Source organism: Salarias fasciatus, chromosome 18 (genome assembly GCF_902148845.1).
Source record: "Salarias fasciatus chromosome 18, fSalaFa1.1, whole genome shotgun sequence".
NCBI lineage: Eukaryota > Metazoa > Chordata > Actinopteri > Blenniiformes > Blenniidae > Salarias > Salarias fasciatus.
The window spans coordinates 27,543,670-27,570,512 of record NC_043762.1 but is presented as its reverse complement, the minus strand read 5'-3'; the positions used below and the strand labels follow the sequence as shown (position 1 = coordinate 27,570,512).

Here is a 26,843-nt window from a genome sequence, read left to right as displayed (position 1 = left end):
AGGAAACGCGGAAGTGTACGAGCACGATCTCCTCTTCTCCGGACGTGCACGGCTCTGTTTACAGTTTCTGCGACCCGCCTCGCTCATAAATAAAGCTTTTTTTCCGAAACAGTTGCAGTTTCATTATGTCAGACTCGCCATCGGTAAGTACGAGCTCAGAAGCTCACCGGCTACATAAACACTCTGAATGCGCATGCGCAAAAGGGAGAAGCTGATTGGGCGCAAGCACGTAGAACCGCCTTACGAAAGCAGCTCGTCAGAATGATTGACAAACAGACCCACCAATTATTTAGGTGATCCACCCGGAAATCAAAATGTTGTATTACACCTTTAAATGTTTCATTTCTCCTTTTTCGGTGCATTACCTAATGTTAGCTATTCTGGCCATGTAGAACTTTACTCCTGGCTTACAGCACACGGCAAAGGTCAAAGTTTAACCTCCCCCGTTCACTCCAGAGGCAAATTAGTCTGTGCTCATTGAATACAATTCAGTTTGGCTTCTGTTTGTGTGTCTGGTTTCAGAACAGAATCAACCGACAGCAGCAGCTCATGGCCCAAAGTTCAAACCTTTCTGAACCAAAGCGTGTTCACTCTGCAGAGTTAATGAGGGCTCCTGGTTCCGGTCCTGAGCCGCAGGGTCTCTCTGTTCTGTCCGGTGGAGCCCTGAGCGCCGTCCCTCTGTGTGTCCCAGCAGGCAGCCGTGCAGGACTAGGATGACCGGGAAGACCCTGACCAGCAACGTGACCAACAAGAATGACCCGCGCTCCCTCAACTCCCGCGTCTTCATCGGCAACCTCAACACGGCCGTGGTAACCAAGGCCGACATCGAGGCCATCTTCTGCAAGTACGGCAAGATCGTGGGCTGCTCCGTGCACAAGGGCTACGCCTTCGTCCAGTACGCCAGCGAGAGGAACGCCCGGGCGGCCGTGGCCGGGGAGAACGCCAGGGTCATCGCCGGACAGTCGCTAGGTGAGGCGCTGAACGCTGTCTGAGTATGAATGGAGCCACCTAAGTTTCTTTAAGAAGCATCCAGAATTCTGTCTGCGTACTTTAATGTCTCTTTCATAAGTTTGATGCTTGAAAATCGGGAAATGATGAAATAAGCGAGGTCCGTTTGAACTCCTGAGATCCAGGCGGCGTGTTCAGAGGCCGGTCGGCTGCAGAGCCGAGATGAAACCCTGAGCAGAGAGTGGGAGGCGAGGCGAGGCGAGGCGAGGCGAGGCCGGCGGACAGCAACAAGGAGAAAACACTGGCAGCCGGATCCTCCCGGGTGCTCGGCGGATCCTTGCAAATCTCCCTTATATTACTTATTGATTGCTCCGCGGCCTCCTCCTTGGAAAATAAAAGTTCACAGGCGCTGCTCTCTCATTAAATATGAATGGCTGTGCTGCCGGGTCACATCTGTAATTCCACCAAGTGTTTGCTCGGTTTCATGCATTTTTCCCGGGCTGAGCTGGGCTGACGGGTTAACGTGACTCAGCCGCTGTACGTGCTTCACCGCACACTCTAATGATCGAAGCCTGACGTGACGCGATCAGTGATCAGCCGACGAAAGAGTCCCTTTGACATCAAATCTGAGATTCATCAAACTGGAAGCCGAACATAAACTAGAAAAAAACTTACTATACTTATACAGTTCCATTTTATAGAGATCAGGGTAAAAATCTTTGGTATGTGTGCATTTAGAAAGCTGTAGCATGTTTCATGTCTACATTGAGGAGCTTATGAAGTTGTGCTTTTGCTTCAAAAATGCAGATTTTCTTTATGTTTAAAGCACCTGATAAATAAGCACAGCTGACATAAAGTGCTACATAAATAATCTTAAAAACTTCTTCAAACTAAAGCAAAGTATTTTGCACAATTAATCCTTCAAATTCACAAAACTGTTTAAATTTCTTGACTTCAGATTAGACATTCAGACTTTTTTATATATATTTTCAGACATTTTTAAGGCATTTTAAGACAAATAGACATTTCGGTAACACTTTACTTGAAGCCCCTCTTTATAACACATTATAAGTAGTTATAAACACTAATACATGATCACAATGCTTTATAACTCACTATACAGCAGTATACAACATAGGATTAAGGTTAGGGTTAGGGTTAGGGTTAGGGTTAGGGTTAGGTCCTGGCATTGTGATCATCTATGAATGTTTATAACTATAGCTACACATGTTATAATGGCATTATAATGCTTTATGAATGTACTTATAATGTGTTATGCAGGGGGACTTCAAGTAAAGTGTTACCGACATTTCAATATATATTTTGAAAAAGCAATTTATTTATATCATTTAATTCTCCTGCCTTAAAGGAACAGTGCAGCGTCTGATCCATCCAGCCGCTCGTCCTGCTCCTCCGTCTGAACGCTGTGTCCTGAGGATGACCTGAGACGGTGGAACGCGTCCGTCTGTTACCGCTCTCCGTCCTCCGTGGGTTCCTCCAGCTCTGCAGGAAGCATCCGGGTCTGCGGTGAACGCAGACAGTCTGGAGATGATTGATAATCCAGCAGGATGAATGATAAAAGCTGATTGCTGCAGCGGCGTTAGAAATGAGTCACGGATTGACTTTTTAAGCTGCAACAATGGAGAAGCGTTCACGCCGCCGTCAGCACATATTCACACGTCCTGTCTGCAGCTCCTCTCATTATCATCCTATTGAAAGCGCACAGCTTCCTAGTTTTTGAACTTCTTTTTCGTAAGGTTCGTTCAACCTCGAGAAATTGACCCTCGGTCTGAACTCGTTGGACTCTTGTGTGTGAAAATTCAATTTTTCTTTTTTTTGTTGCTTAATAAAGTCGGCGTGAAACAAAGTGCTGCAAAAATGACTTCTTAAAAAAAGAATGCATCAGTTTCACAAAAAGCGCCGACTGATCTAATAATTCTATTATGATTTTATCTATTTATATAGTTTACACGACGTTTTCAAGTGAAAATGAGAACTTTTGTTGCCTTTTAGGTGACAAACGATACTCAGAGTCACTGAAAATGCAACTTTTTGAAAACATGGACGCTTTTATGAAACACTGCGACGAGCAATCCAACTTCACTGTCCATCCATACGAATGTCTGTGTTCTCCCCATTGTTGATGTTTCTGTGTGTGTGTGTGTGTGTGTGTGTGTGTGTGTGTGTGTGTGTGTGTGTGTGTGTGTGTGTGTTCTCGTATTTCTATCCTTGTTGGGGCCAAATGTCCCCACAAGGATAGCAAAACGTGGAACGACGTGCCTTGTGGGGACCTTTTTCCGGTCCTAAGTAGGAGAAACAGTGTTTTCTTGACCATGTTGTTGTTACTGAAAAAAGTAAAAGTGCAAAAACATTTCTTTAGGGTTAGGCTTTGTTGTGGTGTGGGTTAGGGTTAGGGTAAGGGTCAGGGTTAGGGGCTAGACATGAATGGGAGTCAATGGACGGTCCCCACAAGGATAGAAATACAAGACTGAGTGTGTGTGTGTGTGTGTGTGTGTGTGGTTTCAGCAGCCCCAGCTCGTGGCCTGGCGCGCTAACCGCATCGTTTTCAGGGTTTCTGCCGTTTCCATGTGAAGGGACATCGTTTCAGAACCTTCCTCTAAAAACACTGAATTTCTCTGAAACTCAAACGAAGTGTTTTCACTGTAAACGAGGCTTTCGTGGGGGTCAGAGCCTTTATTATTATCTCTGTCTCAGATGCTGGTGTGTAATCACACACATGGGTTACATAGCTTGAAAAACACAGAAACGAAAAATAAAGGAGCCAGAGTTCGTCCGGTTTAGTCAGGATCCGTTTCATAAGTATTTTCTGCATGGTCTGTGTGAAAAGCAGGTTTCGATTGATGATCAGAGGTTTCTGTTGGAAGCGTCAGTCCGATGCAGCTGCTTTTTCTTTAAATCTGTCTGAGCCTGCCTTCTGAAGCTGCTCTCATGATCTGCTGCTTTATGACAAACTGCAGCAGAGTTACAGTCTGCTGGTTCAGTGAAGCTGCTGCAGAAGCAGGAGATCTTGTTTCTGAAGCGCCTCCTGCGCATGTGGACACACACACACACACACACACACACACACACACACACACACACACACACACACACACACACACACAGACACAGTAAATCCAGAGCATTAACAATGCGCTGTAAGTGTCAGCGGTACACCGGAGGAGGCAGCAGCGCCGCCTCCCACATGCTCCACAATAATCTCCTCTGCCTTGTAAACTTTAACCCTTCCTGCTTATCTTTTAACCGTAAACCGACCGCCGGCGTGCGGCGGGCCACGGTCAGGCCTGCGACTCCCTGACCGCCCGATCCTTCAGCCGGGGTGGGGGCCGGCCGAGCGGCCTCCACGCTCCGCCGGGTTTAACGCCCGAGGCCCGGCCGATTGCTTTACTCACTTTAATTTCTCCCGACACGGCCGGATCGCAGACACAATGGCTTTAAGTAGTTTGCTGAAATAAAAGTGACATTCAATCACAGAGCTGGCCGGCCCCCGGGCAGCAGCTACTTAGATCCTGATGAAGATGTCGGACTGTGATGAAGAGTGGGGGGGGGGTTCATCTCTGTTCCGCCGACTCAGCATTTCTTCTGTCAGACGCTGCTTCTGGGGATAAAATCTGGACATAGATGTATTGATAATTCCACTTCCTTACTCTTTTTTTTCTTCTTAATTCAGTGTGGCTGTGTCAGCCTGGACTCGCACTGAGGCTGCTGCTGTGTTTGAGCACCTCACTGTGGTTAACACCGGTACTGCAACGTGAATGGCTCTGCCTCATCAGTGTTTGTCGACCATTCTGACCAATCAGTTTTAATTTGCAGCAGATTTGCTGCACGTGGAGCATTTTCAACCCATCAGCCATCGACTTCTGGAGCAATTCAGGGCCTGCTGCGCTGGTTCAAATCTTCACATGGACATATCTTTATCTATCATTCAGTGATGGCTGGCATGGGAACCAGCAGTTCTATAATAAACCTTCACATTTACTTGTGTTTTGATGCTGACTTCTGCTTTTAGACACAGCTCCGAAACCCTCCCTCCTTTCTTCTTCAGATCTATTGCTGTGTTCTTTAAATCTGCTCAGTCAGACAGTTTTTACTTAAATAAGAAAGGACTGCATGATGCATTATCAAATGCTAAATTCAGGAAATGCAGTAACAGCTTTGCCAGTGCTTTAGTTCATGCTGTTCTGCAGGACGCTGAAGCGCTCAGCACTTCTCTGACTGAAGGAAAAAACAACACATTTTTGCAGGATCAATAAATTAGATTGATCAAAGCTATTTTAAGACATCCAGTGACAATTTGTGAAGAAGAGATTTTCTTTTTAAGTTGTACAAAAAAATGTCATTATAATCAGTTTTTCCAATTTACAAAAGATTTATTTTCAACTTATGACATTTGTAGGTTGCTGGAGAGAATCCCGGCTGCCTATGGGTGATTTCAGGACCCTGGACAGCTCAGGAGGATCACTATCACTAGGGGCGGCTGTGGTTCAGTGGGGAGAGCAGTCGTCTTGCAATCAGGAGGTTGTTAGTTCGATTCCTGTGTCTGCATGTCGAAGTGTCCTTGGGCAAGACACTGAACCCTAAATTGCCTCCAGTGGGTGGACTGAGCGCCTTGCGTGGCAGCCGCCTCCACTGGTGTGTGAATGGGTGAATGTGTCAATGCAGTGTAAAAGCGCTATATAAGTGTAGACCATTTACTATCAATCAGTCCAACTGTATTTATGGAGCACTTTTCGTACAAGATGCAGAACCAAGGGCTGGAAAGTGTGACACACACATGCACACGCACATACACATACATATAAATCCATCCATCCGTCTTCTGTATGGCTTCATCCCGTTCAGGGTCGCGGGTCTCCGAGCCCGTCCCAGCCTGCTGGGCGAGGTGCAGGTCACCAGTCCATCACACAACAGAAGCCTCATTAAACAGGAAGGTCTTTAACAACATGGACGCTCCCTGCGGCCCTCGGGTTCAGCCTCGCCGTATGCCTTCTTTCACTGATTAAAAGATTGAAATGATTAAAATGCCGGAGGACCTGAAGGCTCGCCACGTTTCATAAGATAAAAGTAAATCTGTGAGATATGAGTGTGTGTGTGGACACAAGTGTGTGTGTGTGTGTGTGTTCGTGTGAGATGAACACTAGATGGTGCTGAGAGAATGGTGTCAGAGATTCACATTCCCACCATTTGTGGATACCAAAGAGCTGTCAAACTGCTCTATTTATACAGTTAAATCCACAACAACCGCGTTATTCTATAAAGTAATGTTTGGAAATCACCTTGCGTGTTCTGTAAGAGCAGTAATGAGGATTTTGTGGTATTTGGTGCAGGTTTTTATTTTCTTTTTTTCCCTCCATGTATGAAACTCTCAGAGTCGCATTTCTAATATTCCTCCAGAGATGTCAGACAATAAATGAGTCCTTCAGCTTCGTCTGCCTTCACCGGCTTCTAGGTTCTCTCGTCTCCCCTTAAGAGAGGAGGAGAGAAGCACGGCCACTATTAAGACGTCAGGCTGTGTGTGAGACAGCTGCAAACCCCCGTGTCAGGGTAATTAGATATTACAATTATAAGGCTTCATCTTCAACAGCTGGGGAGTCGGGATTCGGCTTCACCCCTCGACACTCGCCTCTTTTCTCTTTTTTAATCTGCCTCTGAAGCCCACAGCTCATCCACATTGAATTCCATTTTTAAAAAGCTGATAGATGAATGAGGCAAACGGGTGCCGATTTAAACGAGTGTGACGAGTGAGGTCAAACAGGAATTTCTCCTGCAGATGAAAAAGCCAGATATTCTTGAAGTCCAACCTTGAAAATCAAACAAGTTGCTCGACACGCGACCTTTCTGATTGATTGAGTCTCACACAAGTGAACTCATGCATCAGTCAGGAGGATTTCTTTTTCCCCCCGATCGATTAGTTCAGCTCCGAGCATTCCCCATTTTAAGCTGCAAACACACTCTTCATCATTTTGTGCACCAGCAAGCCAGACTTGTTATGTATTCATTTATTCATTTCAGCTATGTGCGGTTTATTCTGAGGGAAACATCACACAGAGAACTGCTGCAACCCTGCAAGAAAAAATATATACCGGTACTTATAATGCAAAAAGAAATCATGGAAAGCGTTCAGAAAGACTCAGTGTTGATGCCAAAACGGAAATACATGCATGTACAGACTGCAGAAGACTGAACTTATAGCATATAGTCAGTGGATGACACATTCATTCATTCATTCATTCATCTGTATTAAACACACAATTGATCTAAAGTGATTATTTAGCCTCAAATTAACACGTTCAGCTGTTTAACCCACACATGGAGAACATGCAAAGTCCACACGGAGAGCTAATAAGACAGCTAACCACTGCACCCCCGTGTTTCTAACTGAAGGCCACAGCTTGGTTTTACTCATGGCAAGACCTCCAACAGTTTCCATCTCCACAAAATGGAAAACTTCACGCTTGCAGTTTTCATTTTTATTTTTCTCACTTTTGACAAGTAATAGATTGAAATGAACAGTGGCCAGATAGAACTGGAGCTTTTTCACTCAGATCTCTGAAGTTTAACGCCGTCGATCTGCATTTGCATTAAAAACCTTTTCAAGTAAGTTAAAGAAAATTCAGAAAGAGAAAGGAAAAGTACATTCAGTGACAGAAAATAAACTTGAAATGTGCTTAATTTCAGCAAATTCTTGCAGCGATGTGAGACACTTCTAAAGATTATAGATAATCTCATTCTTGAGGATTCTACATTTATTCTGGCTTTTCTCAGGTAACATTTTCTCCTCAGGGGAGACGGTTCATCACTTGGTGCCAAATGAAAAAATCCAAACACACATGTTTGAACAGCAAGTTTGGAAAAGAATTAGAGCCAAACCCAACAAAAAAAATGTTTTCTTTTCTTCTTTGCTTTCATTCGCAGCTCAGAATTTAGAATATTTATAGAATTATGACATTTTTCTTGTAAATCGGTTTGTGTGTGTGTATGTGTGTGTGTGTGGGGGGGGGGGGGTCGACACAATTTTGGCTTTGTCTCTTAAAATTCAGACTTTAATTTCACAATTATTCATAATTATGTGTTTCTCTAAACATTTTCCATGGTGTTTTTATTTTCAGAATCCTTGATTTTTATTTCCTCATAACTTTGAATTTATAGCATCAGAATTCATTTTTTTACCCAGTATTCTGACTGTTTTCTAGTCATTGTGACTTTTTTCCAATACTCTGTTTCAAACTTTTTTTAGTTTTTGTTCAGAATTGAGTTTCATGACAAAATGATGACTTTATTTTTCATAATTCTACATTTCTTAATATGACACAATACAGTGAAATATTAGAAAAGAATTGATTAATCCCAGAGGGACATTCCCTTACACTTGCTCCAAAAGGAATACAGGACAATAATAGAGAAGTCTTTTAAAAATAACAAATAATCATGATAAAAGTTAGATAAACAAATATTCAATATGAACAAGGTTTAATTGTGACCAAAATTAAAACATAAATATGTCATATGGAAATAGTAATTTCCACTTATAGTCTCACAATTGTGACTTTTTTGCCAATTTGAGTATCAAAAAGTTTTTCACCTCTTATTTTCTCCACTTGGTAACTTTCTCTCGAGAATTCAGGATATTTTTTACTCTTCTAATAACTGACTTTTTCCTCCCAATCTTGACTTGACTTTATCAGACTTTTGTTCAGAATTTTGACATCTTTTTTACCCAATAGTCTGACTGTTTCTATATAATTTGGACATAAATGCCAGACTTTTTTCACATAATTCGAAAATTCAAGCAAACTTCTATTTATTCTCATAATGCCCCGATAATTCTGACATAAATTTCAAACGTTTTTCCTGACAGTCCTGTTTCTTCTCTGAATATTTTATAATATTGACTTTTAAATTCATATTCCTGACTTTTTCCCAACTTCAGAAGCCTGAAAATTGTCAGTATTTTTTTCAAATTAATTTTAATTTCATATATCAGGGGTTTTTTTTTTGTGACTTTCCGAATTGTTGTGATTTCTCCTAATCCTGCTCAGAATATATATTTTTTTCATTGTTATCATTTAATGAATCTTTTCATCCAGTCTTTTCTAATTCCCTCGTGCGTCACAGAGTTCACCCCGCGTGCGCTCGGTCTTCCTGCGCTCGCGCGCTCGCCGCCTTCTAGAGGAAGGGTGTATTTAGTTTTTTTCGGCGGGGGGGTCGGGCTCCCCCCGGGATGTCGCTGAGTGGTACGGTCCGGTGTGAGCCTGCGGAGCGTGGAGCTGCTCCCCGGCAGTCCGGACACTTTCCCGGGGAACGCGCGCACGGAAGAGACGCTCGAGCTCCGGTGAGGCGCAGCTCCGCCCCGCTCAGGACCAGGACCAGGACCAGGACCAGGACCAGGACCAGGACCAGGACCAGGACCAGGATCATGTACAAATACAGGCGCCGCAACCACAGATGTGAGTAGAGAGTCTGGACAACCCGGGATTACAGTTCGGCTTCACAGATGTTTTATCATGAAAGTTGCTGAAATCCATTATTATAAAGGTTCAATTCGATTCTTGGGAAAACTTGATTATTGTTGATGCGTTTTTCATCTCTGTTGTTTATTTTTTTTTTCCATGTTTGTATTTATTAAATGAACGAATGTCTGTCTCCTGTGCTCAGTGGGGTCTGCCCAGGTACCTTGCAGCAAGGTGTTTTGGGTATTTGTGCACCTGTGTGCAACCCTGTGGCTGAATAACTTTCAAACTGATTTATAACCAGCCTCAGTTGTTCTCAGAGTTACTGCTTTGCATTCCAAATCATATTATTAGTAATATTTATTGCAGTTATATGAAGACAAATTGTTTTATTTATTTAGGAATCTTTGATGTTTTTTTAATATCTTTGTTGATTCACAAAAAAATCAATAGATTGTCATCTTGTATATTATATGCAACGAATGCCTCACAGATTTAAAGTGTAAAAACATTCCATATATTAAAAAAAACAGTCATCAACATTATGATCATGCATGTAAATGTTACTAAAGTCATTGAACAGTGGAGAGTTGGTGAGGCAGAAGTAAGAAATGGGGAAACTCTGTGGTTTGTGCTTTTGTTCATGTTCTGCTTGTCGTGCGTGTGTGTGTGTGCGTGCGTGTGTGTGTGTGTGTGTGTGTGTGTGTGTGTGTGTGTGTGTGTGCTACTTTAACACACTCCACCTGCCTGAGCAGTGCTGCAGACCATTTGCACCCTTTAATGGAAATGATTCTGTCTGATGGCGGTGGCCGCTCTGCAGGATGATCCGCCTCACACAGCATCCTGTAAACACTCTGAGAGGAGGAAGTGCCGTCAGCGCTGTGTGTGAATGAGAACCTGATAATACAACACAGAAAATGGAAGGTTTCTCTCCTGGTTTTCTTTAAAATCAACATTTAACAAACTCGTCCGTGTTTTTGCAGGCCACTAGGTGGCAGTGATGTGATGCATCTTCATGCATTTCCTGCAGAGAAGAAGTTAGTGAAGGCGGCGTGAAGCTGTGCAGGAACACTGCTGATGCATCAGGACATCTGCCACATTAGATCAGACACGCCGGCTGGACCCAGACATATAGGTGTGGTTGTTCTGGATACAGAGTCTCACAGTGTGTTTCAGTGAGATCTCAAAGAGAAGAGCAGTGAGAGGAGGGCGAACTCCACTTAGTTACAATCAGCTTTCAGCAGGGGTGTCAAACATAAGGCTCGTGGACCAAAGCAGGCTCACTGTAGGCTCCAATCCGGACTTCCAGACCACCAAGCAAATGTTAAAAACGTATAAAAACGTATTTATTTCAACAAATGTTTTAGGAGTAGCAGACACAACACAGCACAGAGATGTTCTTCACCTCTCTGACTTCATCTGTATTTTCTTGAGTAGGTGCCATGCTCGGTACATTTATCATCATAATGTCAACATTGGAGTGTCCATATAACAAAACATGCCCTGCATTCATACATGTTGGACCAACCAGATGCAGCCCTGCTGCACTGGACTGTGTAGGTAAAAGGCAACATTTCATTTCAACATCTATTGGCTGATGTCAGACGCACAAAAAATTCTGGAAAAGGACCAAAAATCAAAGAATGTTATGATCCTCCAGCTTCTGAAACACTGCTGGTGGAAACTACATTCATGCATGTGATGAGAACATGAACGTATCAGGTTTTGTCTGGTTAAGAGTAAAATGATTAATTATAAGTAAAAATCCAAAAGTTAATAACATTATTTACCCTGCCCTGTTCCACTTCCTCCTCAGTATTATTAAAAACATTATTTAATTTACAGGAAAACTGCAAACCTCTACAAACCAGCTTTATTTAAGCATTAAAATGGCCCAAAACACCTTTAACTCATCAGCTCCAGAGCAGAGCTGGCCCACTGGGCTACACTGGAAAACACATGACGTGTGGGGATGATGTCAGTCCACCATGAGCGGTCGAGATTATGATGTTGGAGTGTTTAAATGTTTGGAACATGTAATGTGATTTGATCGTAACAGTACTCTTTCTCTTGCCCCGTTTTACACCAGCTCCTCCATCAACAGATCAGATAGTTTGTCGATGTTTTCGGCCATTTTCTCTTCTTTTTTGTGCTTCTGAGGCCACCAGCTGTGAACTCATTAACACTGTGAAATGAGATGTAATTGCAATTTAGTATCATTAATTCTGATTAATGACACTTTACTTTTAAATTTACAATTCTGTCATCATGAATTTGAATTTGAAGACAGATTCATGGTGTTGGAAACATTATTCACTGTAGTTCAGTCAGTGTATTGTGCATATTGATACAGTTTTGATATTGTGCAGCCCTTTCAAACATAGTTATACTTGGAACAGTGCAAGGTGCATGTAGGATGCATGACATGCTATAAACTCGGGATGCACTGATACCAGTATGGGGTCAGACACCGCATGAAGTACTTAAAAAAAGACCCCTGATACACCTGATGAGTGCTGCATGGCGTCGTGTGTCAGCAGCGCTGCCTGCGAGCACGGGACATGTCCGCAGTTTGAAGACTGTTCATTATTAATGAAAATTAAAAATGTAAGACACACTATGATCTGCCAAGGAAGGTTAAATCTAGTTACTACGGGTTGTTGTTACAGGTGACTCTCAAGTATAAAATGAGCAAGTCCCAGGAGAACATGGACTGGGAGTCTTGATACTGTGGAGGAAAATGTTGTTATTGTTCATTTCCTTCAGCAGGTGCACAGCAGCAACGTTTTAGAAATAAATGTGTCCCCCGATTGCACAGACATGGAGTCGAGGCGTTTCAAAAAGTTCCATGTTGGGAGATGTTCTCAGTGGCTTTGAGCTCTGTTCTCATGTAAACAGACACCCAAACACAACCCGGAATTTAAATCATTTCGCAAAAACCTTCACTGTTTCTGGATTCTTCTCACAGGTTTATTAAACTGGAGGGCTAAAATAAAAGTAAAGAAAAGTTGGGATGTCCTGTTGCGGTCCGGGTGCGGCGGTTTAACGATGGAAGCGGCTCTCTCGGCGGACAGAATGTTTCACCGCGTTGCGCTTACGAGACAAATCGTTACATCATGAGAAAACAGGGGGAAAAAGTGCGCCAACAGCTCAGAAGACATGAAAGGCGAAATTATCTTGGCCCCGGGCTTCGTTAATATGCTCATCAGGATTTAATGCATAAATCAGCTCGTATCGGTTCGCTCAGTCATTCCTGAGTTCGCACCCTGGGATGCTGGAACGCTCTCTCCCGACGCAGCCGACCGAGTCCGGTCCACCTGGAAACGGAGCAATCTCAACATCCCCTCCTCCCTAATGGGCCGGAGCGCTGCAGCGCCTGTGAAAATCATTTTACTGGCTACTCAGTGGCTGCAAGGCGGCCTGCCAGACTCCAGCTCCGCCAAGTAGCCATTTCCCTTAAAAAGGGCCAAAGACTAAAGTACAGGGAATTCATTAAGGAAGGGCAGACTGGTGGGCCATTCATTGATCCACACGTCCTCCATGACCAGAGATCCGTCAGAGCCAACATAGGAAACTTTTATTGAGTTTTAGGGGTACATTTACATGAAAATGGTGGTCAGAGCAACTAAAAATACCGTGGTAAACAGGACTTAATCGAGACCTTGAAAACAGCAAAACCACCCGGAGAAAAGCAGTTTGCTGTAGAGTTAAAAGACGGACTGCAAGTTAATGTAAATGGTTCAACCTGAAGCTTCTGTTTTGGTGAAAGGAGGGAAAGTCGCTTAAAGCTGAGGTTTATTGATATTCCGATGGCGAGCTGAGCTGCTGGACTGTTTACGCTCACGATGCAAACCGGTTGACCGAGCATTTTCAAATTAATATAGCACTGAATTAGCGTGATGGGCGCCGTCACAAAGTTTCAGCGTCGCTCTTTTATCTCTAAGCTGACGGTCTATAAAACGCGGGTCCAGACAGGAGACACATGCTGCTCATAAACTCTCCGCAGCCTCTCGGCGTCGCGGTTTGCCGGCGGAGATATTTCGGGCTTCGTCCACTTGTCCGAGGAGAAGTTCAGAACTTGGCTGATGAGTTGGCGGAAGCGCTGAACCCTGCCAGAATGAAAAAGCCACAACATCGCAGGTGTGTGCTGGGCGCCGGGTTTACACTGATGCTGTCCTTCCGTCTGCTGGCTCGCTGATTTTTATAATCTGCTTCATACTTTTTCTGCTTTGAAATCATAATTTTTTGTCATTCCAACAATTTAATACTGAGAGACTATTTTCAAAAAATATCCGAAATGAAGACATAAACTAGTTAAACTTAGTGCTTTCTGCATGAAAATTGTTGTTTTGTTCCATCTATATTTATGTATGTGTGTACTTTCTCACACAAGCATAAATAGTCTTTGAAAATGTTAATAATCCACTCCCACATACACAAACAAATGCATTTTAACGGCATATAATTACATTCCACATTGTTAAATCAGCCTGCATTTGCAGCCGCAGCTCGTAAGAAAAGCATTTTAATATGATGTGAACCGGAGGTCATCACGCCCACACACACCCCTAAACACACACACACACACACACACACATATATATGTAAATATCCTCAGACGGCGCCGGCTTCCTCCTGCCTGTCAGTCACGCCGCCCCGGCGGAGGAAACAAGCTCTCAGGTGTAATAAAAAAAAACAAGGCTGCCTCTGCCTGCGATGGGAGGTTATTCCGGCCCGTCTGTCAGATTTACAGGGTGCGAGAACGCGGCGGCGATTGAATGTCAGCCAGGATGTCTCTTAGTCCAGCATTTGTATTCTTGCAGGTGGCTGGATGATCTCTTAATCAAATACACACTCACCTGCTCGGGGAATGTGTGTGCGTGCGTGTGTGTGTGTGTGTGTGTGTGTGTGTGTGTGCCAGGAGGGAGTCTTCATCCTGCCAGAAGATGAAGGTGTGAACAGAGAGGATGAAACAAACCCCCGTGAACCGGGGTCGCCACTTCTTCTGGAGCCGTTTTGTAATGGCGCCGTCTCCCAGAGTGCCCTGCCGGGCCTCAGTGAATGTGTTCAGGTATCAGAGTGATCCACCCAGGAGGGGAGAAGGCTCAAGGCGCTGCTTACACCACGAATCAAGGGAAAACGCTCCGTTGACTACATTTGCGTGGAAACGGCGTTGCTGTCCAGCTGTTCGTTCGTGTGCAGAAGAACTGTTTGGTCCAGCGTTTCAGCGTTGAAGCCAGGGTGACCCAGAGAGGTCATTCGTCTCGTATACACCTCAGACACTAATAATCAACCTACACTGTACAAAAAAGACCAAAATGTGAGGATGATGCTGAATGTGTGTCATTGTTGCTGAACCTCTTAAAAATGCACGTTGAATTCGCCCAAGACGCACGGCAAGCTAAAAATAAACACGCTGTCACGAGCTGCAGCCCTTGGTATGATTTTCCCCGAGATACAGACAGCTGGGAGTTCTGCAGGTTAATGAAGTGGAGGGATGCAGTTTGCATATGAGTCAGAAACTCGTGTATTTATGCCCCTGGGCAAAAACACTGCAAACACGTCCTGAACTGGAGCCACGCTGCTTTTTACTGCCGATTCCACACCGAGCCTTTAATTCCTCCTCATCGTACTGACTGCAGCTTTCAGCGTTACTGTGTGTGAAAATGTGAATTAAGTTAATGTCACAAAGCTTCTGATGAAGGGAAACAATGAGAAACATAAGACTTTGATTCAGAGCTGGTTCAGACAGTCAGGAACGGCTCAGAATGTTGGAGTTAAGGTTCGATCTGAGATGAGACTCGTGGCTGTTTTTCCGCCGGGTTTAAAGGCTTCGCCCTGAGCTGCCCTCGCTGCTTTGTCTCAGACCTGTGTTGGGTTTTTTTATTGTTCCTGGATCCGACTTCGTGTGTTTTGCCGTGCTGTGATCCCGCTGCTCGCTCATAATTCCTTCGGCTAACTAAACTTTTTATGTTCCCCCTCGATGAGCTGCGCGCGGTTTACAGCATCAATCAGGTCCTAAGTGGCTATTGCTTAGCAACACCGGCTCTGTCTCATCTAACATCCAACTTCTACTTTTTTTTATGGATACACACACAAGCACATGCACACACACACGACAGTGCTGGTTTTTGTATATGATTAGTATAATGACTGTTATTAATGAGGGTCTGGCTGTGTGTGTGTGTGTGTGTGTGTGTGTGTGTGTGTGAGGTGGCGTTGTTCATTTCAGACGGTGTTTTAGAGCTCCGCTCGCTCTAATGACCCCAGCAGGGGGCCGGAGGAGAGCGTGCGGCACAGCGCCGACCATCGCTCACGCCTTCCTCCACCCTAATGATGATGGCGGCGATGCGATTCTACCGTCGTCCATTAGCTCCGGGAGCCGTCCGAGCGAAGGAGACACAGCAGCAAACACCCTCCAAACTTTAAAAACCTCTGCATGAGTGTGTTAAGAGCAGAGAGAGTCCAGACCCCGGAGTGGGAGGAAAGCCTCCGACCGACAGGAGAGAATAGACTTGTCGGAGACATCCTGCTCTCTTTAATTTGGAAGCCGGGGTGCATTAGTGTTGCAGCTCGGGATTTCACTATCATCAGGAAAAAAACAAAACCAAGCAAAGCAACTTGACTTAATATCCTGTTGAGACATCTGCGGCCGCATGATCCCTAAAGCTGATGTTTTATCAGAGCAACTCCGAGTGAGTCATCCATCAACACAGTGTGTGTGTGTGTGTGTGTGTGTGTGTGTGTGTGTGTGTGTGTGTCAGTGCGCAGGAAGGGGGCGTTTGATTTTATTTGTGTTTTTGTGTATGACCTTGAGCGGCTCTCCAGGCTGATTGAGCGGAGTCTGAGCAGAAGCGGCGATGACAGGCCGGCGGCGTAACGGCGGCGATATCAGCACGGCCGCTGGCAGGCAGGAGCGGCCCGTCAGTCACCCGGCAGCCTCCAGACACGTACAGATGACTCACTCCCGTCCGCGAATGTGTTTCAAAGCCTCCTTCTGGGGATTTTTTTTCCCTACTCCAGCATTGTGTTTTTTTTACACTGAGTCTGTCTCACTTGTTGAAAAACCTTAAAAACTTCCCTCAGAGTTGTTTCTGTCTTGGTGTTACAATAGCCTGACGTGAAATCATTAAATGAATCAATGCTTTTCTCTCGGTTCGTCTCATTGCAGAGCCGTGCGGCTGCTCCCACGGCTCAGACGGAGTTCGTCAGCGAAACGTACTTCTTGACTCCCAGGGGAAACTTTTCAATGAAAACTCCGGGAAAAACGCAACATTTCTCGCACGTGTGCGAGTAGACAGACGAAAACAACATCGCATATTGTTCTCTGCGCATGAGTGTTTTTTAATCACAAAAAAAAACAACTAACAGCTCCCACTAGTGGCTCAACAGGAGAACTGCACTGTTATCTGAAATGTCATTTTCAAAATGTCTTGTTAAAGCTAGGGTAGACGATGTTGTCCAAAAGCACTATTTAGTCATACTGAGTGAAACGTTCCCTGCCCTCTGGGAGAAGTCAATACATTGTGTGGACGGAAAAAAGTGCGGAGAAAATCTGACCACTGTAGCGGCCACAGGAGTGTAAAAACTCCGACCAATCGTATCGCGCGGACCGCTCTTCAGGAACCAATCAAATCCCTTCGCCGTTCTACCAGCCCCCTGCGCGTTCATTTCAATGGCGTGCACCGGCCCTGGTTCAGTGCGTGCACGTTGCCAAGGAGCTCTCGGCGCTCGCGTGAAAAATAGAAGGAAGCGGAGCGGGCGCGCTGCGCTCCTATGCGCGTTGTGTGCGGGCAGTCAGAAAGGTTAATAACATTGGAGGCGATCACAAACTCCGTGCGCGCGTGCGGCACTTCCGCGTCCAGTGCGTTCGCTCCCAACGGGAGCTCCTCCAATGGGGTGGGAGCTGGGCGGAGCCTTGGGAGATGCTACATTCGTGCTACATGCTAGTTTTCCAAGATCGTCGACCCTATCTTTAAAGGTGCATTAAGGAGTTTGCACATTTTATGCGAAACAGCGGCCCCTTTAAGGCCTTGGGCGTAACTGCAGCTTAGTGAAACACTCGTGCCTTTGGCTTGCGTCCATGTACGTGCACGGAAGAGGGGAACTCCTTCCTCACTCTTTTAGTAGCGCTCGAGTGAAATGTAAGTTTCTTCTACCTGGTGGAGTCTGTGTGGAGCTGTGGCAGTGCTAGAAGCCAGTCTGTTCTTACGTTCTGGAAGCTCCTGCTCATTTGTTGCTCACTAAGCATCTGGCGGAGTAATGGCGGACAAAACGAAACTTAAGGAAATCAGGCCAGCAGGAGCGTGCATTACATCACATCATCTCAAATTCTCCCCCAAAAAATTCTGGTGCCGGACCGGCACTGTGACTTTCAAGTGACAATTTAGTGCTGTTAGAATGAATATGTCAGGGCACATTGTACACATCATTGAATATTTGTAACATATTTATGGTGGAAAATAAATATTTTTAAAGTTGAGAAACTCCTTAATGCACCTTTAATGCAAAACTTTTATGAAAAGGAATTTTCACTCGATAGTTTGTCATGGAAACGGGATCTTAGTCATAACGGAGAAAGTGAAACATGTATTTAACAGAAGACAGATTCATTGATGAACTGTCTGACGATTTAAACCCAAACTAAGTAATTGCTTGTTTTTTTAAAAAAGCGGTTCATGAAGAAACTTTGGAGTTTCACTTCATCTTGCATGTAATTGCTGCTTTTTCTTCTTTTTTTTTTCTGTCAGGACCTTCATCTCTAAACCACTCATAATTAAAGCTTTTTATTTGAAAACATTCGCATTTTATTAAATGTGTTCAAAAGCTGCAAATTCTGACTAATTTCTTATTGATCGGCTTAAAGAGTGAATCAGACTCTGTTAACTTTTGATACAAGATTGTATTTCTTAAAATGAAAGTTGAAAAATGCTTCATTAAAGAGAAGGATTTAAAAAATACAAAGAACAGTAGCATTAAAAATTGATAGAAATAAATCATTTACGACTTTATACCCAACTCTGAATAAATCCCCTCTACAAACTTTTCGTTACAAACTTTCTGACTGGATTCATGCTGTTGTTCCTCTTTTTCCACAATATTTCAAAGACTTCATCTTCCTAAAAATAACTCAAACCACAATTACCCTTTCTATCTTTTATACTTGGATCGGATTAATTAATTAATATTTAAGCGGATGAATGACACACAGCTCAACTGAAATGTTTTTCAGTTTTTTATCAAGAGTTAATGAACATGAAGGTTTATGCCAATGCTTCATATTTTCAAATGAGTGTAAAATCTGTGTTTTTAATGGACGTTTGATCAATGTAGCTCGCTTTGAAGTGTGGCGGTATGAGAATATTGACTGAAAAAGTCATTTATAATCAAAAAAACAAACTTTAGGTTCATTTTAATGCGTGGCAAGTTTCATATTTGATGGTATATCATCGATCGAAGAACATTATTCTGTGTTTGTTTTCTAAAATGTTTCTTTTCAAATCGCCTTGTTTGATATTGTTGTGAAACTGGATGCAAATGTCTTGATGTGCTTTAAATTTGATGCTTTGGTGCATTTTTTGCTTTTTTTTATTTATTAGAGAAAAACTATTAATTGTATCAATACAACACAATCATAGCCCAGACTCGGAGGAGGAGCGTGTCTGCTGTCCTGGTTAGGAGCAGAGCTGTGGTTCCCTTTGGGGTTTTTTATTAAACTCACTGCAGGTTTGATGAGTGCAGGAGACTCAGATCATGAATTTTAAAGGTTCTTTTGCTTCTGTTTTCCCGACCTGGACCAGCTATCAGCCCGATCGTGGGCTGTCTGTGTGCCTCAGAGGACACTTCCAGGCAGTGAGTGACAGCGAGTCTGTCTAAACTTTTGACATCTCCGACTGTATCCTCTGCAGACATCAACATGGCAGGAGAGCCCAAACCATACAGGCCCAAGATCTGCTCCAAGAGACCCCTGTCATCACTCTACAGGTCTGTCCCCGTTTCATGTTTTGTCCTCACTGACTCTCAGATGTTGCAGTTGCCGGTATGCCGGCTCCCTCTATTGGAATGTGGAGAAAAACAGTTATGAGTAACTTGAAACTGCGCTATTTTACATCTAAATCATTGTTTCTCAACCGTTCTGGCTTCGATACCCGCCATCACCCCTGATTAAGAAGCCCTGACACAAATCAAGAAAAACACTCCACTGAAATGAAACGGGGTGCAGTTTGAACCTTCACAGCTCTGGTGGGAGTTTTCCAGTCTGCAGTGGTCAATATCTGTCAGAGGAGATCCCAGGAAGGGGAAGGCAGTGAACCGGAGGTGTGAGGCTCATTGAAGCTGGCGGGGAATGAAATAACAGAGGAGCTCAAACTGCCGCAGATGTTAATGTTAAAAAGCTGCCAGAATAAACAGTTTCAGGACAATTTATTGTGTTTGGGAGGCAAAGAAGCTCTTATGTGATCATAATGTTATGGCTGATGGGTAGAACTCTCAAAGCTGAAATAAACAGCAGAATGTTTGAATTAAAACTGGATTTGTTTTGTGTGTTCACAGCGGCTATGATTTTGACTATGACTACTACAGAGACGACTTCTACAGCAGGTACGTCCCGACAGGTGGATGTGGGAACGCGTCCGGTCCCTGTCCTCTTTCAACTTCATTCACCTCAAGAAGCTGGGATGAAGAAGTTTTTCTCCCACGTCTCCCGACATGTTGCTCTTTAGCTTTCACATCTTTTCCCTGCGGTTTTCCTTCCATAAAGATGATTTTTGAGCAGAATGGCCTCATTTTCATCTGAGGCAGAGTAACTACATTATCACAGGCATAATGAATGTCATATCAGGGAGGGTTTTATTCCTCTCCGCTGGGCTTGCTAATGATGCTTTTATCTGCACAGGCGAGTGCTGAATGTCAGATAGTCCCCCGGCTGGTCATTTGCTCGGGCAGGCTCAGAATGTATCTTCATTTTGACATTTTCATTGGTTTGTTTACTTCCTCTACTTTGCAATATCCCCGAGAGTTAAATCCTTCAGCTTTTAGTCATTATTGCTGTTTTGGTGATTTGATGCGTTGCGGGCATCGGGGAGCAGGTTTCCGCTGAATGAGCCGAGGCTTTGTTCAATATGCGGCTCGACCGCTCAGATGGTTTTTACTGCGTGTCTACTTAGTGCCTTGTAACCGTCTCTTGTCTCTCAAACAAAAACTGACTTCTAGGGGGAGAAATAAACCCTTTCCTGTTGTTCTCTCGCTGATTTTTGCCTAAAATGTGTCTGAGTGTGGAAGATTTCCATCCCTGCAGCTTTATTTCTCACGTTTCCTCAGACTCTTTGAGTATCACGGCCGCGTTGTCCCCCCAACCCGAGCTGTGGTCCCCATCAAACGCTCCCGGCTACTCGTCCCCTCCACCCGCAGAGCCAAATCCTCCTTTCCAGTCAGGGCCTGTTCTTCATCCTCCTCTTCCTCCTCTTCTTCTTCCCGAGCGCTCACTGTCGGCTCCTCCTTCGCTGGCCCTAAACGTATGTTCCCCTTGCCTTTTCTTCTTCCTGTAATTCCCTTTTCCCTTTGCAGGTTGCTAGATCTGGTTTGTCTTTGTAGTTGTGGTTTTCTCACATAGATGTACCAGCTCTGAAAACAACATTATATGTAATTCAACATTTTTATTTTATGTTTAGTCTAATTTTACATCCTATTCATTTTCAAACGGACCTTAAAATTATGACAAAAGTTTAAAAAAAACACCCACATGGCAAAAAGTTGTTAGGAATAGTTATAAAGAAATTAATGCCACAAAGATTTACAATAGATGAAAGGGCTAAAGTGATACGATAGCTAAAATGGCTTAAAAATGTAAAATAGCTCAAACTGCTCCAAAATGTAAGAAGATAAACAGCCAAAATAGATAAAACTACTCAAAAACAGTTAAAATGGGGAAAACATCCATATGTAAAACAGTAAAAATGGTTAAAACTGCAAAAATAGCTAAAAACAGCAAAAGTACCTCAAACAACAAAAAGGCGGGAAACGAGACTAAAAGCCAAAATTACTACAAAGTCTAAATTAAAACAACAATCTCTAGAAATGTTAAAACAGCAAAAATAACTAAAGCTCTAACAGCCCTAGAAAAGAGAGGAAGTAAAAATTAGCTAGTCGACTGAAGCAGGTCAAACTGCTCAAATGACTAAAACCACTAAAAAAAAAAAAAAAAGAAATTTAGCGGAAATTCCTAATATTGCTTGAAGCAGCTTTGAAGGAAACGCAGCCCCATTTACATGACCTCTCAAGTGAAAATACATCATTTTCACATTGTATTTTCAGAAAAGTTTCACGTTTTATACAGCAATGTCTTGTAAACAGTCTGCACATGCTAGCTACATGCTAACTACAACATGCTAACAACAGTGTAGTTAGCACAGTGGGCCACTAGAGGGTGCTGCTTGTTTGTAATGAAACCACACATATGTGCACGGTGCACAATACGCTATAAATATTAAAATTTTCAAAAAGTTGCGTTTGCTAAGATTAATGAATTACCCTCAGTTTTCCCACAATGCACCAAGCTAAAGTTTCTGTTTCACCAACTTAGCCTGAGCTGCAAAACGACACAACCGCAGCAAAGAGCTCTGCTGCATGTCTTTTTAAAAACAGGAGCCCAATTAATTCTGCTTCTTCCCTCCATTAATGCGTGCCTGCAGTGAGGACAGACCACCTCCTGACAATCAAAAAGGAGCTGTCGCACATCAAAACCAAAATCGACTCGCTGCTGGGAAGGCTGGAGAAGATTGAGAGGCAGCACCGCTCCGACGTCGGTAAGGAGCGAGCGCCAGAACGTCTCAGATGAAACCCCACACAGCGAGGAGCGCCGTGAGCCCTCAGAATCCACCTGTTCTGATCCCTCTGTCATTTGAAGAGCCCGTATGTCTGTGATGTTTCCGTGTTAATTGCCGGCCGGTCGGATCTCTGTGCCAGAGATACAGAGGAAACAGGAGGAGGCGTACGAGTGTATCCATGACGACGTGGCGGACCACTGCGTCGGGCAGGAAGCGGAAGAGGCGGCCGAGGTGGAGGCGGGGGAGATGACGGATGGCGGCGAAGACGACTTTGAGGACGAGGGCGCCGGTGACATGGTGAGCCGGCCAAGGAGGAGAAACTCCCTTTTCTTTCAGCTTGCAGGGTTTTTCTGCAAGTTTGGATCCTTTCCCCCTTAGATAAAGGTTTTGATGAGTTGTTTTTGTTAAGAAGTGGCTCTTGGAAGCCCTCCCCCCAGTAGACCTCTAATGAGAAGGGACCAGGCATCCTCCTCATGTCCTGCAGGGCCGGCCCACAGCATCCACAGCTTCAAGCATCTCCAGAAAAGTCCCCTTCATCTTTGTTTCCCTGCTATCAAGAAATTTTCAAGATGAAAATTTCACTTTGAGTCCAGTTACAGAACTGATGTGTTCTCCTGCCATGATTGTTAAACCTCTTTTGTTTTCACTTTGCAGTTGGAGAACCACATATCAGACATTGACAACTGAGCGAGGTAAATATATTCGGTTTTGTACAAAACTGCCGTTTTATTCTGGAAAAGGAGTTTGGAGAAACAGATCAGGCCTTTCGGGGACGCGGCAGCTTCTAGTCCGCGGCAGAAGAAGCCTTATTTTCCCGGCTTTGGAGACGGATGAGAGAGCGAGAGTGAGTGAGAGACGCTGCTCGTCACGTTCTGGTTTAATCCTCGGCGCCGTTCCTCTCAGCGGCCTGTCAGAGGGAAGGCAGCTTCTCGCCGGTTATCGCTGATGGCTGTCTGAGCAGGACTCTGTCTCATCCGGCTCCCCATCAAACGACCTTTCAGTCTCAGCTGATTTTGTTGGTGCTAAAAAATAGCAGTGAGATTTAATTTGCCTCTTGGCTGACATCTCCTTCCTGCCGCCCTCCGGTGCAGAGCCACTGCTTTAACATGCTTTTTTTTTAAGTGTCCTTATTGTGGCGCACTATTAAAATGATGGCACAGAGAACTGCTTGTTCTCGGCTGAGGTCAGATAGGACAGATAGGACACAAAAACATGTATACACTAAATGCTCACTGCAGATTTTTATTTCTTTATCTTTTTACATATGAAGGGAAAACCTGCAGTGATTCATGAAGAGCAGAAACCAGCATCAGCCTCTGGAGGAAGGAGGTGTATTTGACACTGAAGCGACTGGCGGCAGCGGCAGGAGTCTCACCACACTTTGTTCGTAGCTTGTTTGCCTCATCGCGACGCGGCACTCCCGACCGTGTGCTTCATCTGAAACGCCGGGTGTGACTATTCCTCAGACGACCGCAAGATCACCTGCAAAGAGCAATCGATAGGATTTCCCCTCAAACTGATGACCTCTCTCGGACGATACGGACGGTACAATATATCGTGTGCTTAATATTTCTATGGTCTGTATTTGTGCATAAAACTACAGTTACGTTCAATCTGATGATATTGAAATGGTCTCCTTTGTTGTATCTTTCTGTTAATGTGCATTTAGAACCGTGACGAGCCACAGCCGGCAGGCAGAGAGCTACAGATGAATGTAAAAGTAGCACATCGTTCTTTAAGCGTTATTAATTATGTGGTTTGTTTTATGAATTTGTTTGGAGGAGATGTACAGTACGTGTTTCTTTTGTCCACAAAGTCCGACTCTGTATGGTATGCATACCACGTTTGAGATGGGTTCTGCATTTTGCATCTTTTCCGTTCTGTAAATCAAAAGAGGTCTGGATTTTTCTATCAGCATGTTAAAACTGTGGCTCCTGTGGTCCGTTTGTTGTTCATACTTCTCTTGTACAGCCATGAATCATCCGAGTTTCTCACATAAACCTGCCAAGACCCAAACAAAGTGTTGAGTCTTTTGTTTTTGTCAGTATCTCAATTTCTTTTGAATTCCGCCGATTGTATCTTACACCAAGTACCTCCAGTTTTGCCTGTGAAACTATTAGTTTTGTTTATAGAATAATGGAAAATTGCATCTTAGACCATTGACGCGTTTCCCGCAAGCTGTCCTGGAAACAGACACCCTAAACACAATGAGGATTTTCCATTTTCACCTGTCATGTAAACAGAGCTTTAAATTACATTCGTATTTATGCAAGATGACAAATGTGCTGCTATTGTGTCACAGTTTGTATCTATAGATTGTTCATGTGGCTTACTTTATTCGATCCGATGTGAAAAATGCCAAACAAAGTTGTGGAAGCGTCTGAAAAAGTGTAACTGCACTGTTTTTCCAATGAAACAGTAATGATTGGTCAGTATAGCGGCGCTTTTTTTTCACACAGTTGCCTGTAGAATGCTGCTAATGTGAGAAAGATGCGAGAAGATCAGGATAAATAATTATCTTCAGTATGTTTAAATGGTTAATCATCAAATGTCTGCCACAATACAGAAATGACGTTAGGTTGTGTTCATTTCTACAGCTCACATAAAAAACAAAAAAAAAAAATCAAGAATGTATTGTGTTAACCTTTAAAGCTCCCTGTATGACCGTAGACTGTCGTCCGCCACACATTTTGTTTCAGAGGTGACATAGAGCCTGATTTTATCTTGAGTGTCTGAACAGTGCCACAATAACCTTTGAATTTAAACCGTTTCTGTTTTCTGGTGGAACAGAACATACATGATCAAAATGTCTGTATTTCTGCAAAAATCAACAATTACTACTGAAAATGACAACAATCTCAGCACGAAGCCAATTTTAATACAGTGAAATGTCCAAAAAAGCTTGTCCTGTAGCTGATGCATGATGAGTGTTTTTACAAACTGTGTCGCTATCCTTCAGAAATTTGCCTAAATTTTTTTTTTTGGTTCGAAATTTTTACAATTTGCTTGGTAGCTTGGTGAGCTGGATTTGTGCCTCTTGTGGTCCGGCTTTGACCCTCGGGCCTCATATTTGACACCCCTGCTCAACCAATGTTCAAGTAATACTGCTCACTCTGCCATCAAACCATGTTTTAAACTAATAGGGAGTACCGAGGTGAAAACCGAAGCTAAATGTGCAAATTCTCCTCTCAAATTCAAATATAGCTTTGCTGTTCATTACCCCCCTTCCTTAATTGGCTCTGAGAGCGTTCGTCTCATTTTCCTCACACCACAGTGCCCTTGAAAACTCCAGCCGATAAGCGATGTGGGGGCGAGGCAGCAACAGATGGCTTTTCTAATTCAGTCACTTCATTAGCGCCACATCATAATTTCGGCAGGTTAAGGAGGGCCGTGGGCCGGGTTGCAGGTGTAATTGGCTCTTATCGTTCTCTGGCTGGAGGCCAGCGAGTACAGCAATCAGTCACTGGCACAGCTCCTCCGATACGGACCATGTTCGGCGTGAGATCAACCGAATCAATCAGGGGCCGGCAGAGCTGCTGGGGGAATTACGAGTGTAATGAGGGTCAGGATCTCTGCATCGCATCCCTGATTAGCTGGAGTTCAGGGAGGATGCTCAACCAGCAGCAGTCGTTCAATAATGAGGCCATTGTTTGATGATTTATTCCAAAATGACAAAAACTTTTTCCCATCAGCTTTATGTTCACCGATTTGTTCTACATCGCCAGAGCTGGGATTTTTCACTCTTCCCTTTCACACTCAATTTAGCGAATGGAAACCATCATACACGTTTATTCATTTAAATTCAGCTATTGAAGATTGGGTGAAAACATATCTGAGGACTTCCTGCACTTGTGGTTGTCTGGTCCATTTTCTGTTCCCCTTATATTGTCCTAAAATGTGATGTTTTATTGTTACCATGTTTACACAACGACATGAAGATGAAGATGCTTCATATCTCCTCCATCTAGCTCATCACATGGCATTGGTGTGGAATATATGCTTTTCAGTCTTCTTTGAAAGAGTCACCACTGAGGAGTCAAATTGCCCTGACATTATGTGAGTTTAGGACAGGAGCCGTAGAAAATAACACGTTATTACAGGTACTGTCACCCCTATGTAAGTTGAAAGAGGAGAGACAGCAGAGTTAGGTGGAGTTCTGCTCAGACATGCTGCTTTTTTAATATCATCAGCAGTCCTAAATAAAATCTCCTGAGTGGATTGAAACCCTGGCTCCTCATCTCTGGTGCTGTCTATGTGCAAATCTATATATATCTACAGTCCGTACGTCCACTTGCATTATAGGTCTGTTGTTTACTCTTATGAATTTGGATGTTCTCTAATATAACTATGTCTTTGCTTATACAAGTGCGTGTGTCTACTTATATAGGTCTACATGTTTACTCTACGTACGTCTATGTTCAATTTTCATTTATATAGGTCAATATCTACTTACGTCGATCTATATACTTTGGTATTTATGTTTCTACTGATATACATCTATGTGTCTACTGATGGAGGTCTATGCTCTAACGAGCGGAGCAAAGTTTTCCGGATATGAGGTTCCGTGACGTCAGCTAAACCGGAAGTGAGAGACCAGAAG

At 43.7% G+C, this 26,843-nt stretch overlaps 1 protein-coding gene across 1 annotated transcript; it reads left to right on the top strand.

Moving 5' to 3' along the window:
• The first annotated feature begins 691 nt into the window (after positions 1-691).
• On the top strand, positions 692-24,016 carry LOC115405282 (RNA-binding Raly-like protein). The gene is made up of 8 exons (XM_030114810.1): positions 692-969; positions 19,328-19,403; positions 19,971-20,018; positions 20,739-20,932; positions 22,109-22,222; positions 22,383-22,540; positions 22,898-22,935; positions 23,514-24,016. The coding sequence occupies exons 1-7, from the start codon at positions 714-716 to the stop codon at positions 22,928-22,930; spliced, it is 879 nt and encodes a 292-aa protein (XP_029970670.1). The 5' UTR covers positions 692-713; the 3' UTR covers positions 22,931-22,935; positions 23,514-24,016.
• The last annotated feature ends 2,827 nt before the right edge of the window (positions 24,017-26,843 follow it).